Source organism: Lissotriton helveticus, chromosome 10, assembly GCF_964261635.1.
Source record: "Lissotriton helveticus chromosome 10, aLisHel1.1, whole genome shotgun sequence".
Classification (NCBI taxonomy): domain Eukaryota; kingdom Metazoa; phylum Chordata; class Amphibia; order Caudata; family Salamandridae; genus Lissotriton; species Lissotriton helveticus.
The window spans coordinates 577096173-577116180 of NC_136071.1; the positions used below are offsets into that span (position 1 = coordinate 577096173).

The following is a 20008-nucleotide window of genomic DNA, read 5'->3' on the forward strand; positions in this document are numbered from 1 at the left end:
ACCGTGTGCCTCATGGGAACAGTCCAGCTCGAACTGCCAAGCCATGCCTTCCCTGGACCGGAAACAAGCTTCCGAGGACCGGTTTCTGGCATTCCAGCCGTCTTCAGCCCGGCTTGCTTGAATCCAGTGGCAAAGTGAGCAAGGGACTCACGTCTGAGCATACCCTGCCACACTTATGGCGGCCAAAGCGGTACAAAAGGGGGTGGTGATGGACGGAGCATCTGAACCAATCAAACACTCACACCCAGTCAAAAGATCTGGGTTTGATCCATCACCGTTCTTTAGCCCACTCTGCCACCCCAGTTCAGACATGGCTATATGCAAATCAGTCTGACCCTGTGCCTCATGGGAACAGCCCAGCCCGAACTGCCAAGCCATGCCTTCCCTGGACCGGAAACAAGCTTCCAAGGACCGGTTTCTGGCATTCCAGCCGTCTTCAGCCCGGCTTGCTTGAATCCAGTGGCAAAGTGAGCAAGGGACTCAGGTTTTGGCCGGGGGTGAGGAACAAGCAGCAGGTGCTGTTGTAGCCGCCGCTTTGCATTCTGTGTATAAATAGCCCCCCGTGCAGAACTGCCCTCTCAGTACTCACCGGTATGTAGCGGTGGGACGTGCAGCACAGGCAGACAGTGAGAGGTGGTGGAGGCAGGGGGCGCCTGGGGGTAGGGACCGCCCTCGGACCCTCCCCAGGGTGGAGCTCTGAACGGATCTCCCCCACCTAACTGGTTGCAATGGTTGGAGGGGCGGGCGTAGGATGTATACAATGGGCTGCGCTCGGACCATTGCAGTGCCCTGTGCCGGGGAGGAGCAGGGGATGTGGGGCGTGGTGGGCTGGGGGTCCCTGGGATGAGAATTATTATTATTATTTATGTATTTTTTATTTTATTTATTTAGTGCATTTTTTGGTGTGGGGTAAGTAAAAGTGTCAGGGAGGCGTGTTCTTTTGGCCAGAGGGAGAGGACTGTGTTGTTGTATTGTGAAGCGCTCTGACACCTTCGGGTAAAGTCCGCGCTATATAAAATCGCATAAATAAATAAAGAAATAACTAAATTTATAGGGGAGGATGTATCTTCAAATATACCATATCCAATTAGGGGGCGCCTAAAGCGCTGCCTCGCGCCGCTGTCCCGGTGCGGCACATCAGGTGCGGGAGATGTAGCCAGGCAAAGGCTGCTGAAGGAGAGAGCAGTCATCGTCGCGCGGCGGAGACGCCGTCGGTGTGAGCGTGCGCGCGACCAAATCCGCGCGTGGCCAGCTCTTGTCGCTCCCTCTCCCATTCACAATGCTGGGCGCGTGGCCAGCTCTTGTCTCCCTTTGTCGGCTGAAACGATTGCTATCGTTCTCTGGCGAGAACGTGCTTCGCGCGTCTCTAAGCCGAGACCTAAAAATAGAAATGTGTGGGGGCGGGCGCTATGGTATTTCTTCCTAAGTGCTGAGCAGCAAGGCTGATAATTTTAAAATTGTTAAAAGGCACAGACCCACCTCTCTGTTAAAGGAAGAGGGAAGGTTTGCGCTCCCCACATGCTGGATCCACTCAAAATGACAGCAAAGGAGATAGAATTTTGAAACCAAACCGCAGGGCACAAGTCCTAAAAAGAGGAAGTGGGGGGACTAATCAAGTTAGGCAGTATCCAAGTGAAATCATGACGCTTGCCATCACAGCACAGCGCATGATGTCACGACGTGTGACATTGTACGTGACATAACAGGAAGTGACCTCACTGGATGTAATATCACAAGAAGCGACATCAGATATTAAGACCTCATACATGTTTATCTGGTTCATAACGAGTACATTTCACCACATTATGAGATTTAACAAATGAGATTTGGCATCAGGGTTGTGCTAAAACAGTAGTGCAACCCCGATGCAAAATCTGGGCCTCAACTAATATATTTATTTTTCAAACACTATCACAAAGAAATTGACAACAAGGAAAAGCATGGCAGTAGATCTCTTCTGCTTAATTGGTTACAAAGTCTGCATTTTAAAATATTTCATGGGTTAAGGCATCTGCAGTAAAGGTGCCCAGTAAATCTCAGGGAATAGTAATAATGGGAAGATAACTCTGGAGGTGAATGCATTTGTTAGAGAGATCTTTGTTTTGGGAAGTCCCAGATGTGAATCGAAGTAGTAGAAGGTTAATGTGTCTCCTACAAAGCACCTCACGTAACATGCAGATGACAGATTTGTATTTTATGTAGATAGTAAAGTGGGTTACTGCTTTTAACACAGAGATCCTTTTGTTACCTGTTTGTAAATTGTAATCCTTTTAATATAGCACAGCGAGCTATGAAGGACACATGGGACATAAGACTCCGACACCTTGTAACCCAGTCCTGTGTAACTCGTCTTGTACATTGGATTAAACATGTACATGATTTATTGTCAATGTATTATGTGTAGGTAACGTAAAGAGCTCCGACACCCTGCATTGGGTTACCTAGGGCTATAGAAGAAATAAAATAGTGCTATTGAAATTGTTATTTCTGTAAATACTGGGACAGACCAACACACCTGACATTCTTACAGTGCATGTATCTCTTATACACAAGGACTGAACAAATGCAAAAGCTGCCTCTCAAGTACCTGTGAAGAGATAACAAGCTGTGTGCCTATGTTTGCCTTCCATTGCATTTACATGTTTTAAGTGTGAGGTTCCTGGCTGCCGCCAGTCAGGATATTCAGACAAAAGGAGGCCCGATGGCCCTTAACTTGCACATAAGGTTGCGTTCCTCTAATCTCGCTCTATTGGTGTAACATGTGTCCTGATTTCAGTAAATAGCCTGAGCAATTAGCGGAACTTAAACCATTGTGGTGCGTGCGGTCCCTTTCCTTATACCAACACAGAGCCATCAGCAGCGATTCCAAATCAACAACAATAATTTGAGACCTAACCTATGAGATTAAATGTTGCACAAACAAACAAAAATGAGTAGTGAATACGATTGTTGCATCAACAAAAAATAGAGTTGTTTTCATTTGTATCAGAGCCATCAGTAGATGGTTCAATCAGAAACCTTTGATTCTCAATCGTTAACATTGAGGACTGTGCTCCCAGCAGAGAATGGACCCCCGGGAGGGCCAAGTGCGCCTCTCATAAAAGAAACGGGGGCAGGAGAGGTGGAGAGTCAACTGCACAGCTAGAAGCACTCTAACCTACCAGATAGCAGAGCTGAATTGGGATCAAGGAGCCTGCTGCAGTGATCTGAGTGCAGCTGGCAGGCCCGATTTAATTTAGGCGAAAGAATAGATAATCATCAATCAGCCCAGGAGGGGAGCGGATGGCGGGCAGCAAAGCAACGGACGCTGGAAAGAGAGCAGGACGATCACGCAAAGCCACGATGGTTCATTGGAATTACCGATGACTAGCTTGAATGCTCGTTTGTACTGCTTTGGCTCCCTCCAGTGGCCAAAATGTGCAAGTGGCCCAGTGGTGCAACAAAGGTGAAAAAATCGGCGATACTCGGTTTAAACCAGGTCAGCTGATTTGCAGTCGGTAGGGTAATGTTGGGCCCAATCTGGTTTAAACGATTTCCGGACAGCCTACTTATATCCTATTTTCACTCTACCCCCCATAGCTGCGTCTCAATTGACAAAATGGCGGCATCAAATGTTCTCTCAGTTTGCGGCCAGCCAATCACAGCATTGCTGTTGCCGTGTGGATTTGCAGATCTTTTGAGGGTGATCCAAGTCTCTAGATAAACATGAATCATTTTTCTTTAATAACTCCAAAACTACTGGACTGATGTACACCAAATTACAACAAGCATTAAAAATGCAATAGGTCTCGCCTTTTATTAAGTTAAAGCCATTTGCTGTGCTATACAATACCGTTCGCAAAGCAAATGGGTTTAACTTAATTAAAGGTGAGAGCTATTGCATTTTCAATGCTTGTTTAGTTTGTCCTTCACAAGGGGGAAAAGGTAATACTGTCCCTACTATTGCAAAAGTGAACTTTTTCAATGGGTGGAAAAAGTGTGTCCAGAGAAAGAAACAAATAAAAAAAATTATGTTGGTTTTCCTAGGAATGTGCAAATTCCTTGTTGCGGACTTGCGGTGTGGCTTTTTGTTTCTGTGAAACATATACATTTCCATCAGCATTTAAAACCAATTTAGGCACACAGCTCAAGAAAATGTATTGCGAATTAGCAAAGATTAGTGAATTCCACAGAACCTTTGTGATCCGGGTCCGGCACCTTGAAATAACCAACATCCCTCGAGAAGCGAGGCCCCCTTCCTCCATCCAGAGGCTTGGGTGGCCAAGCCTGTGCGGTAGGGCGTCATGTTGAGAACACCTGCTGATCTCACAGTCCGTTCCTAGAAACCCCCGGCAGTGGGAGGGCCAGAACCTTGTCTCAGACACTCTGTTCCTCAGCAGAGACCTGACCTACTCTGCTCTTGTCCTCTGGCACAGGTGAGATCAGCACACTCCGTGCTGACCCATAGGACCCTCGGCCACGATGCCCCCCCCCCCCGCTCGGAGGGCGTAGCCCCCTTATTAGCGAAGGTTAGAGCACGAGGAGAGCTGACCGTGCTGCTCCCGTTTGCATTGGCTTCCCTTCAAGGAAAGGGCCCGGCTGCGCCCGTGCGCCGCATGTTTGGCATCAAAAGAGGTGTTTTTCCAACTGTACATCTTCAGCCATTACCTAAAACATAACATGCATTGTAAAGCGCTCATTCCCCCCCAAAGAGGCATCTTGGTGCCGAATAACAGATATGTATTGTTACCCATTCCAGTGGTACTCATTTTATCGACCTCAGAAGGATGAGCGGCTGAGTGGACCCGCACACACAGCATAATCGAGCACTCAATTTGTGAAGCACGCATTCACCACGAAAGAGATTGTTGGTGCCGTTATCTGGTGTTTATCAGTACCTTGTCAATGGTGCACTTTGCATCGATCCTTGAAGGATGAATGACTGGCCGAGCCCCCCAATGATTTAAACCTTTTATTACATGGTTAAACAGAGACGCCTCCGATGGGTTCAGGAGTCCACCGAACTACCAGAAATGCCCACTCGCAGACAACCCTTGCCTGTCAAGAGGCCCCTCAATTACAAACAGTGCTTGAAATAGAAAAATAGAAGTGCATGTATTCTGTACCAGAGTGCCTGCTTGTTTCCGAGAGGTGCCGGTGCTCTCCAATTAAAAGTATTACATTTCTCTTGAAGTACCGGTTTCTCCCTCACAAAATAAAAAAGTTCCAGTACTCCGTACCGGCCCAATTAAAGCACTGATTTACAAACATCGAGCGTGCCCACATTAAGTCACAGACACCCTGACTTGTCACTTCACGTGCCTGCTGCTAGAAATGGCGCAACAGCCAGGGGGCGTCAAACCGCTTTCGTGCACTATCCTGCATGATTCCCAGTGCACAGCGATATATTTCAAACTTTGATCACAGTGTTCGAGGTTCCCGGCTCCCTGCCGATCTCAAGTCTTGCATTCAAACTTCGGATTTTTCTTTGAGCATGTTTAATTTATGCATTTATCAATTAAACCATTGCCTACTGAAGAAGGCATCCTCTCCGAAATGCACCGGGTGTGTAATTTAAATCACCTAATTGCCTTCAACAATAATAGAATTCAATAATTGGTGGAAACTGATAAATCCACGTACTTGCGTTTACCTCATTGTCTAGAAGAAGGTCAAATGGAATGCCAGCCTAGAACACTGCCTTGGGTCAACGTTTGAAAATAGTCATTCGTGTTCCATGGGGATCAAATTGTCAGAAAAGCCACAATCCGAAAGCCGCCCGGGCTGAGCGCGAGAGGGCGGGAGCTGCCCGCGCATGCGCGCTCCAAGCCCCGGCACCAAAGAAGAGTGCGGCATCTGAAGTCCCGGGTCCCGGGAGGGGGCCCGGGTGAAGACCAGCGCTGCGGAGGGAGATTGAGGTTCGAGACTGACCCCCTGGCTGACGACAGAGACACGGAACACGCTAAAAGAGCCCGGTGAGTTTGGGGGGGGGGGGTGCGTGCGTCTGTCTGTGTGTGTGCCTGCGTGTGTGCCTGCCTGTGCCTGCGTGTGTGCCTGCGTGTGTGCCTGAGTGTGCCTGCGTGTGTGCCTGCCTGTGCCTGCGTGTGTGCCTGCGTGTGTGCCTGCGTGTGCCTGCGTGTGTGCCTGCCTGTGCCTGCGTGTGCATGTGTTGTGAACAGCCGGCCGGGATCGGAGCGCGTGACCTGATCCGATTCCGGCTGGCTGCGTGCTCGTGACAGTCTGTTGTCTCTGCCTAGTCCTTGACGGGGAAAATTACTGAAATGATTGCAATAGATCGCTTTGCGACAGCAGGGGCTTTCGCCCCTGCAATCGCAGGCGCGACCTAAAAATCACTTTCTGGACCAAGATCTAGCTTTCTGACAAATCTGGTGTAATTCCATTCTACAGTTTGGGCTGTAGTCCTGTCTAAAATCCCTATGGGTCGTGTCTAAAATTCCTATGGGAAATTGCATGAGAAAAACCTCATTTTGGGACCCTTCCACTTTTTCTTGGCCCCCGCTTAACGAATAACCCTGAAACTTTCCAAACAGCAGCTGAGGTGAGTGCCAAACTAGTTTTTGAAAATTTCATGACGATTCACCAAACAGCACTAAAGTGATTAGAAAAAAAAAAGCTTTTCATATGGAAACTAGGTCCTTACTATAACTTCTTTCTGGCAACCGTCAGTAGTTAATACACATGCAAAGGCACACACATATGCAGAGTAATAGGCTATTTATTACCATTGTTGAGTGTACGGAGGGGTCATGATTCACACAAGGCAAAGCCTCATCATGTCCCTCCCCACCTTCAACAATGGTAATAAATAGCATATTTTCTCATGTTAGTTTTGCTGTACTGTGGTAAAAAACTTGAATTTTGACTGTTGCACTTAAAAGAAAATGCATTGTACTGGAGAGACTGAAAAAGAGTGAATTGTCAAAATGGTGGGATGGGACCACTTTGAAACAAAACACCAGACTAGGAAGAATCCTAAGGGGCCTCAGGTCGCAAATTATCCCCACCTATGATGACCTTGAAGGCTAAGGCTGTTGTGAATAAACTGAAGCGCATGTTCCAGCAAAGACTCAAGCCTTTCTCACACTGTTATTGATATTATTGATATACTGTTAATGTGTGCAGGGGACTGTTGCTCTGTTTTACCAGTGGATATCCACACGTTTGGGAGGAGGGTGGCTCTCCCTACCCTTATGCACCGCAATCCTCACTTAGTACTAGTGTATACTTACCTGCATATTGCCCAGGAGCATCAATACCCTACAGAACCACCTACACCAAGCAGTTTCATTTGTTCTTGGGACACATTTATTGTGTACACACCCCCCTTTCTGAGGGCATCCTTGGCAGCCACCTGATACTGCGTTCTCCTTACTTCTCAGCCCCACTGTTTCTGTGACAATTCATGGAAACTTTTTTCTCATCTTGTTTCTTTTCAATACAATTAGTCTCCTCAATTCTGCTGACCACTTCTTTTTATCCCACTATTCTTTCCCTAATTTCGTTTGGTACAAATGGCTACTCACATTTCTCTCTCACACATTTTCTCTGCAACTTCCTACTCCACTTTCTCCTCCCACTCACCAATTATATTCCAAAGTTTCATTTGTGATTTCTTATTTTCATCTCACTACCTGCCTTTCTCATTTGAGCCGTCAAATTCCCTTATTCGTCTTTTATCTATTTTGTTTGGTGTATTTTAGCATCCCTTAGTGATAGTCTCATATTTGTTTGGGGGGGTGAAATGTGATCCATCATCTTAAATTTCTTTCTAAAACTGTTGAATCCCTTGGCTCACATCCTAATTTTGTCTTGCACACTTGTCTCAATTTCAGTAATTTTCCACTCAAGTCAGGAATAGCAATCAGAATATCTCTGGGTCTGTTCAGTCTGGATGGTCAGGGTTTCTCAAATAGTTTTTGTTTTTTAGGAACAAACCACAAACCCATCCTGCCCTGTCCGGGGCTGGTTTTTGCCAAGGGGGATCCTCTATCTCTCCTATTCTGATCCTGCTCAAAACCTTTAGCAGGGATTTAAGTACTATATCCAGAGAACACTACCACTTTCTGCTGACCTTTCACCAATTTTCTTTTCTTTCCCCAACCACATCCATCCTTTTAGTTCAGTGTGTTCCTTTGCCCATAGTTGCTTTCACAAAAGAGGGATTATTTTCTTTCCTCCATCTTCATCTATCCTCTCCCTCCTTCTGCACATTCCTTCATTACACTTGCAACTATTTTATTCGCTTCTCTTGAAAATAGCTGGTTTGATTCTTAAAACCTCTCATTCCATTAATACCATTCTCTTTTTTTTTGGTGCTTAAAGTCTGCAGCTAATCAACCTGTATCATATTTGCTTTCTTTCAAATCTGCCAGTCCCTGGTGTGGTTATTCTTGCTCTCTCAGGCAGTCCACTTGAACTCTAACTACACAGTCCAATACCTTCACATTTGATAGCACTTTAGCAAAGGTTGTTTCTTTGACACTATTTCAACGGTTTGATGATAATCAGGATTCTATTGAAATTATTTTTATCCCCTACACTCCCTTCTTGCTCTTCCCAACAACCCTGTATCCTCATATCTTCTTAGACCGTTTATTGATTTCAATCATTCTTTCTTCTTGCCGCTTTCCACTGTAAGTATTGTCCTTGCAATACCAGTGTTTCACTAACAGGTCTCCTCTTTGTCAAACTTAAACATCTTTTTGCCCTGCATAAACCTCTACTGTATTTCAACATTTAATTCACTCCACCATTAAGAATTCCAATACAGGTACTCTTTATATAATCCACTGTTCTACGTGGAGCGCTTTTCAAAAAAGGAAACATTAAATTACAATAACTAAATGAAATGAAATCTTGCCTTTAGTATGTAGAAATCAAATCCATAAGCTGCATCAATGAGATCCAAAGTTCTCATTGTAACGGTGATGGTGAATTTTTTATCGAGAATCTCGCTGTACAGCTCACGGTCAAACAGTTGTGGCTTCCAAGTCTTCTTCACTCTCGTTGAAAGCTAATTTAAGGAAATAACAGACGCAGTCAACAAATAACTCCCAATTTCACATTTTAAACAGCTAGGAAAAAGAGGGTAACTCAAGTTTACCTCATAATACATTTGAAGGAGCATGTTATTCTGGCGTAATAGTGTACTGTTCAATGAGGTGTTAGTTAAGTTACTATTCCTCTTTATTTTTCACCAGATACCTTATGGTGATCTCAGAAGAGACCAAGAATGTTAATCAGACTTAAAAAACACTAGCTGGAACCTTCTTAAAACATATATATAGGAGACTTTGAATAAAACTGATTAACTGTGAACCTATGAGTGCTATCATCCGGTTCTTCATGAGGCAACGGCACTTGGAATATTTTTAGGTCTCGCCTGAGACAGCACATGCGCTGTCTCTTCGAGACATTTAGTAAGTGGCTTTTAAAAGTGCCACCAGAGGCTTTTGCTGGCCTACAGCTTGCGTTCACGAGCTTGTGCATGTGCACAGCTGCCATCTGTGTTTTTATTGCTGTAATCAGGCACCTCTGCTTGCACTACCGCCCTCCCTTTTCCCCCTCCCTCCTGGTCAGCTTCATTTGTATCTTTTAGCTGTGAATCATGCTCCTCTGCTCGCACTCCCCCTCCCTTCGCCCCCTTCTCCCCCTCCTCTTCGTCAGTTTCATTTGTGCCTATCACTGTGAATGGTTCTACTTCCACCAGGCACACACACACCATCAGTCGTCAGTGCACGCTTTCACCGGGCACACACACACCACCAGCCATCAGTGCACGCTTCCACCATGCACACACACCACCAGCCATCAGTGCACGCTTCCACCAGGCACACACCACCAGCCACCAGTGCATGCTTCCACCAGGCACACTCACCACCGGCCGTCAGTGCATGCTTCCACCAGGCACACACACCACCAGCCGTCAGTGCAGGCTTCCACCAGGCACACACACCACCAGCCGTCAGTGCACGCTTCCACCAGGCACACACCACCAGCCGTCAGTGCACGCTTCCACCAGGCACACACACCACCAGCCTTCAGTGCACGCTTCCACCAGACATACACACCACCAGCCATCAGTGCACGCTTCCACCAGGCATACACACCACCAGCCATCAGTGCACGCTTCCACCAGGCATACACACCACCAGCCGTCAGTGCACTCTTCCAGGCACACACACCACAAGCCTTCAGTGCATGCTTCCACCAGGCACACACCACCAGCCGTCATTGCACGCTTCCACCAGGCACACACACCATCATCCGTCAGTGCACGCTTCCACCGAGCACTCACACCACCATCCGTCAGTGGACGCTTCCACCAGGCACACACACCACAAGCCTTCCGTGCATGCTTCCACCAGGCACACACCACCAGCCGTCATTGCACGCTTCCACCAGGCATACACACCACCATCCGTCAGTGCACGCTTCCACCGAGCACACACACCACCATCCGTCAGTGCACTCTTTCACCAGGCACACACACTACCAGCCGTCACACACAACCAGCCGTCGGTGCATGCTTCCACCAGGCACACACCACCAGCCGTCGGTGCATACTTCCACCAGGCACACACCACCAGCCGTCAGAGCACGCTTTCACCAGGCGCACAAACACACACCACCAGCTGTCGGTGCACGCTATCACCAGGCACACACACCACCTGCCGTCAGTGCACGCTTTCACCAGGCACACACACTACCAGGCGTCAGTGCACGCTTCCACTAAGCACACACACCACCAGTCGTCAGTGCACGCTTCCACCATGCACACACACCACCAGAGTTATGCTTCCACCGGGCACACACACCACCAGCCGTCAGTGCACGCTTCCACCGGGCACACACACCACCAGCTGTCAGTGCACGCTTTCACCAGGCACACACACCACCAGCCATCAGTGCACGCTTTCACCAGGCACACACACCACGAGCCGTCAGTGCAGCAGGCAGGCTCTTCTCAGAGTTTCTTGGTAAAAATGTGTTCGATGCCTGGGAGGGAGTGGGTCGAGTTTCCTTAAACCATGCTGAGTATGCAGGTGCTGTGCATGAACTCCTGTGTAAGTGAGTCATGCTGCATGGGGCTCACTCACTCCACACTTGTAAATTGCACCTGCACCAGGCTTTTTCTCATTTGCAAAGTTCGGTGCATGCGCACAGCTAGGCAGCCCCGGGATTGACTGCTTCCTACAACCAGAATGGAAACAACATTCAGATCAATGAAAACAAGTTCATTTGATGCAAAGAACTGTTAACAAAAACCATGTCCAGCTATTGTAGATCTGGCAACTTAAACAAAACAGCAACAAAAAACAAACCAGCATTGGCATAGCCAATAGGTCTCGCTTTTTGGACCCTATAAGTATTTAGTTATGCAGCAGAATATCATTGGTGCAACAACACCAACTGGTGCATGGCAAACCACTTATAAGGTCCCAAATGCAAGACCTATTGGCTATGCCAACGCTTGTTTATATTATATATGTGTGTATATATACATACATATATATATACACACACACACACACACACACACACACATACACATACACATATATATTATTCGATACTGCTTTCATAAGGCGGTTACCACTTTGTCCCAGTATAATTTTACCACTCTGCTAATCCATATCATATGTATCAGTCTGCCATGTCAACTTGATATCTGGGGCATTCATTTGGTGCTGTGTAGTATATCTATTGTAGTATTGATGTAGGTGTATGATAAGCTCTCTGTAAGTATTTAAATGGTATCTCTCTAAAATCTAGTAGTGCTGTACATGTTTTGTATATTTCCTAGTCTTCTCCTATTTGCAACCAGACAGCTGTATTTTATTAACCTTTTCTCATTTGCCTCTTGACTACCGATTCTCTACTCAGTTCATCACTAGACAATGCCTCATAAAAGGGAACATACTGGTCTCCCTCCCATGGCAGAGTCAGCAGTTGAACCTGTGTGCCTGACTTTGGAGGTCCACCAAGGAATCCCTCCCAAGCGTTGTGGCCTGCCTTGGATAGTCTTGAATATAGCAGCATCTGTCCACTCTCGGCTAACATTTGTTCCCTTGTGATGACAAACATATTGAGCCCCCTCCCCATCATATGCATCTCCACCCGTTCTCTCCTGTGGTTGCTCCACCTGCCCTCCCTGCATATTTCTTGAAACCTTTATAGGCCCCATACAGAAGTCATTTTGTTAAGAAAGAGTACCCTTCATGTTCCTCTAGTGTGTCCTGGAACAGGTATTCAAGTGTCATGCTCCTGTGACACCCCTCAAAAGTCGGTCTCAGCCAGCCACTATGGGAGAACTGGAAATGGGCTGCTAAAGAGCAACATTTCATGTCAGGTACGCACAACTCTCCTTTGTCGGATGGAAGGTTCAGAGTTTCCAGCTTCACCCTAAGGAGGGCAATGGCCCATATAAGTGTGGTCAGTAGGCTATCCCGGTTTCTAAAATATTTTCTGAAGTATCAAGCAGAACATTTTTTGAAACACATACAGACATCTCTGCAGTACTACCATTTCAATTAATGATATTATCCCCTATCACGTTCAGGGGCAATTGAGACAAGCATTCTTTTGAGCTGTGCACCCTAACTAATACATGTCCCACATCCAGTCTCACATACACTTCTCTGTCACTTGTGACGTTTATATCCAGGTATTTCAATGTTATAATCTGCCATTAAAAACCCAAGTTGCACAATATACTCTCCCCATTTTGTGTCTATGCCCCAAGGGGAAAGGCTTGGTTTAGGGTGTATGCAGTGCAGACACTGTACAGTATTCTTCTTCTATAATCAGGAGTTCCAGAACTAATTGGGCTCCATACATACACCAAGGTATTGTCTACATACTAGGAAAGCACATGTATAGCGGGTTCCTATTCGTATTCCCCAGCGTACATCCAGTATGCAACACGCATGCCAAAGGCTCTGCTACGACAGCAAACATTAACAGGGACAATGAGCAACCCTGTTCTGTGCCTCATTCGAATTTAGTTGTGACCTCGTATGCACCAAGTGTCTCCATTTATGTGAAGTGGTGTGACCTAGGACAAAACCTGATTGTTCTGCATGTACCAAATCCATCAATATTCTCAGCATCCTTCTTGCAATGATAGCGCACAGAATCTTGATGTCCACTGGGATCATCGATCAAGTTGACAATTTTCCCTCTTGGTACCGTCATAATTAGGATTTCCCTCATACTCTCTGGGAGACATCCCCTTCTTTTAGCTTCACTTTAAACCTTCAGCAGCTTGTTTAATAGCACTGCAGAATAAGCCCGATAACACTCAGGAGGAAGACAATCCTGGTCTGACCTTTTCCCTTTCTTCATGTCTTTCAAAGAGCCCAGCATCTCTTCTCTAGGGATCGAGCCGTCCATATACTCCCTCTGTTCCAGGGAGAGGCTTGGTAAATCTTTTGAGTTCAGAAATGTTGTCAAAGCCTAAGGCTCAGATGTTTCTGGTTTTTAGTAAAACGCCTGAAGGTGCCTGCCATGTTTATGCTACCCGAGTAGATTTCATTATCCCTATTTCTATTTTCCACAGGCCATATGGTTGTTAGTTGTCTCTTTCTCCAACAACCAAGCCATCATTCTTCCCGATTTGTCTCCCTCACAGTACAACATCGGTTTGTGAGACACATAGGTCAACGTATCCAAAGAGGCACAACACTGCAGGTATCCTTTCGCTAAGCGTCAAATGTTCTTTCAATTCTGGGTTATGAGCAGCTCCACCCACCACGTCAGAAGAATTTAGCCGAAACCATGATAAATAAATAAATATATATATATATATATATATATATATATATATATATATATATATATATATATATATATATATATATATATATATATATATATATATATATATATATATATATATATACAGAGTTCTGTCCCCTTGAAGCAAGCCTCACAACCAGAAGGTCAATAGTAAGCGTGTTATTGCTGTAAGCAGCAGCCTTTTCAGACAGAACGAATTTCCCATTGCCAAAATCATGTTAGCCAAAGTCTAATTGCCAACACGTTTCGTGCGCCTTGCACACTTCTTCCACGGCTGACTTGGAAACAACGCCGTCATGCAAGGGCACCACACCTTAAATCACCTGTGGCTCTCGCCCCAGTGGGCGGGGCAGTGAAATGCCTTCTGGTCTAGTGAAGTGAAGTACAGAACTTTTCACCAACCCACCTGGGTTTTAATTGTGTTTTAATATGACAGTGCACATGCAAATTCTCAGAAATAATACTACACGGCACCTTTTGAAACTACCTAGACCAGCAGGCATTTCACTGCCCCGCCCACTGGGGCGAGAGCCACAGGTGATTTAAGGTGTGGTGCCCTTGCATGACGGTGTTGTTTCCAAGTCAGCCCTGGAAGAAGTGTGCAAGACGCACGTTCGTTATTCATGATCAAGCTCTTCAGGGCGGCATTACCTCAAATCCTCATGTCATTATAGCTCCGTGGTGCATAGTTTTTATTTGTGTCCTTTTCAAATCTGACAAAGAGTCCTAATCGTTCATCTGTGTTATTGTCTGTGCTACAGTGTAATCTCCCATAATTGAGGGAGCGGCTTAGATGGAGAGGACATCTTCATCAGCAAATGCAAGCCCCTCTATGGTTATTACCGGAGCAGTTCTCAGAAGTTACAGAGTTACCTTCAAAAGCCAAAATTATCTCACAGCTAGCGCTGTTCAAAATATACTATCACAAAGGGGAAACAGGAGGGGCGTTGTGGGGCTCATGTCTGATCTTGCTAACTCAAACAAACACAAACATTGGAGTGATAACCTCAGAGAAATACTGTTTGCTTAATCTGCAAGTTAACAGCTTAGTACCAGAGACCCAATGAGTTCTCTGTGTGCCTCTAGTTGTTTGTTACCTAAATTCAAGGCTACTCCAAGAATTGGACGATGATGGCTCACTCACGTAATGTGACATGCTTCATCGTTTGATTACCAAGGGATAAAAAGATTACCAAGGGGTAAATACAGGAGGCATACCTGGTTGTAATTACCTGTATGTGTCAGTGACTCCTGAATGTACCATTAGGTAATCTTTTAATCAACCAGGGATACCACCAAACTAAAGGATACTTTAGTGGATTCTCCCATATTTTTTAAGGCATAAACTGGATCTAAATCCTTGTCCTGAGAGAAGAAATATCTAAGAACTCCCTCAGGAAAGCCCCTTTCTGAGGTAAAGTCCGCCCTGGTAGTAACCTCTTAACAGGTAGTAACCTGGTAGTAACCTCGTAACCACGAGGTGGCAAATGATGAAGCATGTCACACTACGTGAGTTGCCCATCCTCGTTCAATTCTTGGAATTGCCTTGAATTTATGTAACAAACAACTAGCAGTACACAGAGGACTCATTGGGTCTCTGATACTAGCCTGCTAACTTCCTGATTAATAAACAGCATTTCTATGAGGGTATCACACCAATTTTTGTGTTTGAGTTAGTAAGGGCAGGTGTGAGCCCCATGTCGCCCCGGTGTGATAGTATATTTTGAACAGCTGCTAGCTGGGAGATAATTTTGGTGTTTGAAGGTAACTGTAACCTCTGAGCACCGCTCCGATAACCATGGAGGGGCTCTCATTTGCTGATGCTTGATTATGCCCAAGACTATGTACCAAGCAGAAGTATGAAACTCCTAGAGAACAAAAAAACTCTAAAAAAAAAATCAGACAAATAGCGGAAATTACCTTTTTAGTGAAAGGAGGACAAGAGAACAGATAGATCACAGACCCGAAACCAGACTTATCTCCTCCTCTGCATTCTTTAAAAAAGAAGTAAAAGCTATCCTCATGACTAAATTCACTTGAACTCTTACTCTTGCTCTATTTGAAGATATACACCTATCTGCACTATTGTTTGTTCGATTGTCGATTTGTATCATTGGTTTTAGTCAATTATTATGCTACCCCATGTACCCACCCTATTTTGCCTTTCATTTTTTTTTTTTTTACCTACAAGTATTGTATGCTCAAAAGACTGTTGATCTCTCCCATGTTTCTTGTTTCCCACCTCCTGTATTTGTAAAGCGCTCTGATATCTGCAAAGATCTTGTTCGCGCTATATAAAACTTTCAAAATAAATAAATAAATAAATGAGGCCCCTTTTTAGTGGAAAAATAATCCAAAACACCATATTTTAACATTCTGCCCAAAATACATAAAAACAAATGTACCCCTCTGACCAATAGTGTCGGGCGTAGAATCCACACTGGAGCCTCTGTCCCAATTCTGTGATTTCTTTTTGAAACCTCTGGTCACAGAAATGCCTTCATATCTGAAGGACACAAAGGATATCCTTAAAAAACTGAAGGACTTAATCAAGAAAGGGAGTTATTATTGCCCCTAGATGTGGAATCCCTGTATACTAATATTCCACAAGAAGCAACTCTAGAGGTCATTGAAAGTATTCTCAGACCAAGACAGGCAAACCAACAAACACCAGTTGGTTTATTCTGGATTGTGCACATATGGCCCCGACTCTGAATATTTTTGAGGATGCCTCTACATACACGATTTCAAAAGTAAAAACGTCTAAGTGAATGAGAACCTGTTCCACAACCAGATTAGGTTGTGGAAAAGGTACATTGACGATATTGTGGTGATCTAGAGGGGCACCAGAGAAGAAGCCATGGAGTTTTCACTTTGGTTTAACAATCTGGATCCGTTTCTCAGATTTATGATGACGATGAGTGAAAAAGAGATGCTCTTTTTGGATTTACGGATCTACCATGACAAACGCCTTTTGAAAACGGAGGTTTATTATAAACCCACAGACAGAAATAGCCTCCCAAGATTTGGAAGCTATCGCCTACGAGCACTAAGGGAAGGTCTACCAATTGAACAATTCCTGAGGCTACGACAAAATTGCACATAAACCAGAAAATATAAAGAACATGCTGAGATACTAAGCGATAAACTCAGAGAGAGAAAGTACCCCAAAACAACAATCACAAATGCGAAGAAAATCGCTTTGAATAACAATAGAGAAACCGTATTAAAAACATTTTTTTTAAATCAATAATCTAGACCTATCTGTGTAACTACGTATAACGCCACTTCCAACTCAGTAAAAAAAGCTGGTCATGAGACGCTGGGGGATATTGAACACTGGAAATCGGAAGCTGTCTCGACCCATGTTTGCATTTAAACACAGAACATCGGTTGTGCATACACCCAAAAATAATAAGGAGAGTGGAGTTACAACAGAGACTCTGGAATCTTCCTCCACCCACTGGGCACTTCCCATGTTGAAGCTGTGGAGTATGTACAATTACAAAGAAATGCACTGAAGTGGATGTGGGCCTTTCCTCATCCTGTAAATTTAAACATCTAACAAATTGTACCTAAAATAACGTGATGTATATGCTGAAATGCCCGTGTGGACTCCTATACATAGGTATGACCTCATGAAAAGTTAGAGAAGGATAACGTTTTCCTCTCCTTCCAGTTGTGTTTTCCTACCTGCATTCCCTACCCCCGTTTACCCTTCCCCCTCTACTGCTCCACTCCGCATAAGACGTGTGTTTGCGCTAATAATATCACATTATTGTCTAATCTCATGTTTTTTCTTTTCTTCTATGTCTGTACTTGTCTATGTAATTATGGAACCTGTAACTCACTGATCCTCATGTAAAGCACTCTGATACCAATGGGTCTAGCCAGCGCTATACAAAACTTTGCAAATAAAATAAATAAGTGAACATTGTAGCACTTTCAGATGCAAGAAAGATGATACCAACTGACAAGACATTATATAGAAAGACAACATACTGAAAAGCGACATAGAATGGCATGTTCTAGAAAAACTGGAACAAAGAAACACTGACATCACAAGAGCACGGATCAGGTTTGAACAACGATGGGTGTATCGACTCTGAACTGATTCACAGGGTCTAAACGACGATATCCCATGGGGATCATTAAACAGAATGTAGCAACACTTGGTCTTCCCATCATAAATTCTATACCTGCCTTTGTTTAAAAAACGGGGCCTACCTGTAAATAAACGTAATGCATCTCCCCGAGCCTATTCGTGGGAGACAATGTGAATTTGATAAGAATCCTACACAGAATTTAAAATTCGATACACAATTACTAGCTAATGAGTACTAGTCCTCCACACAAATTCCTTCTTTTCCAAAAATCTAAAAAAACAGAGGGTAGTAGCACAAGTAAAAATCCAGGAAAATATGTAATTTTCTTTTTGGAAAATGAGGACTCTGGCCCACATGTCACCCAGAAATTTCCTGGAGGGTTTCTAGATCTCAGTAATTTTGACAATGAGCAGACGTATTGTGTCAGAAATATGGTGACTTGTTTCCCCAATCAGGGGCATGAAACTCCCTATCTAATAAAGGATGGGCTTTCAGAAGTTAATGATCCTGCACCTGGAGGGTCGCAGACCAACAGTTCTACCTAGAGGACAGAGAGACAATAGGTGGAAAAGCATATGCGACAGGTTGTTAAAAATGCACACCAGTATCCACTGCATTAGTACAAAAGTTAATTGACAAAAACACTCAAAAGTAGCGGCGTGAGCCTGCTTAGCTAGAAAGTGAGGTGAAAGTTTCTCAAAACAAAAGCTGATCAGGCACTCATAAATTCATAAAAATATTCTGCAGCACGTAGAAGCACTATATAGATGATGTAGAGGACTCCAGCATCAGCCACATTCATCTAGTACGAACGCCGTCAAGCATACTCCAAGGATGTGACAAAGCACGTTCAAGTGCAGTGGCAACTTACACCAAGGGGAGTAGAGTAATGCTCCTTAGGCAAGTTGGATGTCCCAGACACACTGCGTGACACCTTGGTTAGAGAAGATGAAGAGCGACCACGGTCATGGTTTAAAACAAGGATGTGCACAAGACTCACAAAAATAAAAAATGTGGAATTCTCTGACAGAACCCCTCATATGGATTTACGTTATTGTGCGGTGTGCTTAGGGATAAAGGTGAGACCCAGCAGCTATAGCTTACTGCTCGTTCTATAGAAGTGTGTGGTTATAAATGGGGGCAACACAGCTATGCTTGTAACCCCTGTGGCGGGAAATGGAGCCTAATTGGTATAGGTGTAATGTGCCAGGTGCCCACTTTTTAACTGTGAAACTGACTATCATATGCACAATGCTAACATCAAAATTCAGAATGCCTGCACACATTGTTATGGGTGCTCCATTTTACCACAGTAGTTAAAAAAGAGAGTGGTCACAGAGGGGGTCTCTAGGCTATGCTTGTAGCCTCTTTTGCGAGTATCAGTGCTTAGATGGTATGAGCATAATGTGCAGAGTAAGGTTGTTAAACTAATGCTAATCTGCACAAAGTTAGTCGTAGTTCCGAATGCCGTCACCCACTTCTGCTGCACCCAATGAGATTTGTGAACTTGGGCTAACCATGTTAGTAAAACCCATGGACTAATGCTTCACACGTCCTGACCTGCCCATATCAGCAGTAGTCCCCAGCCATGGAGCTCGTTTAGTCTATAATGATCGTACTGCCAATCAGCAGCACTCAAACCTGCGATGAAGTGATCGGTAAGTGGAGTGTGAAGGGAGGTGAGAAAGGGAATGCTCCGTAGTGGTCAGTACCCAGAATCAAAAATCTAGCGCATAGTCTTTAACAAGCATTGATCCCCACTTCCATTCATTTATTTACTTGCGAGATGCTTGGGACACTGCCATGCGACCTACCCGCCTCCAAACGGCCTGGAAACGCCGTAAGCACCGTAATGACTAACAAACCCAGAATCTACTCACAAGACAAGGAATTTCGAAAACACTGGTCCCTCATTGTGTAGAATTGCACTAGAGAATGGCTGATATTAATCACAAAACAGCCAAACATATCTGACACGATGGTAGTAGAGATTAAAACTCTGGAGAATGCTTTAAAACCCCCAAAAAATCACAATGTTCAAAAAGAAACTGGAGGAGGTCAACAAGGGCCTTACTGAGTATAAGGATTACCTAACAAAATCG

General features: G+C 44.7%; 1 protein-coding gene across 2 annotated transcripts in view; it reads right to left on the bottom strand.

The window, feature by feature from the left end:
• Window positions 1-20008, bottom strand: part of MRPL28 (mitochondrial ribosomal protein L28) — a 163389-nt gene that overhangs the window by 99495 nt on the left and 43886 nt on the right. For both annotated transcript variants that reach the window (XM_078663111.1, XM_078663110.1), the window contains exon 3: window positions 8861-9013. In XM_078663111.1, coding sequence (XP_078519237.1) covers window positions 8861-9013 — 153 coding nt within the window. The remainder of the gene's footprint in view (window positions 1-8860; window positions 9014-20008) is intronic.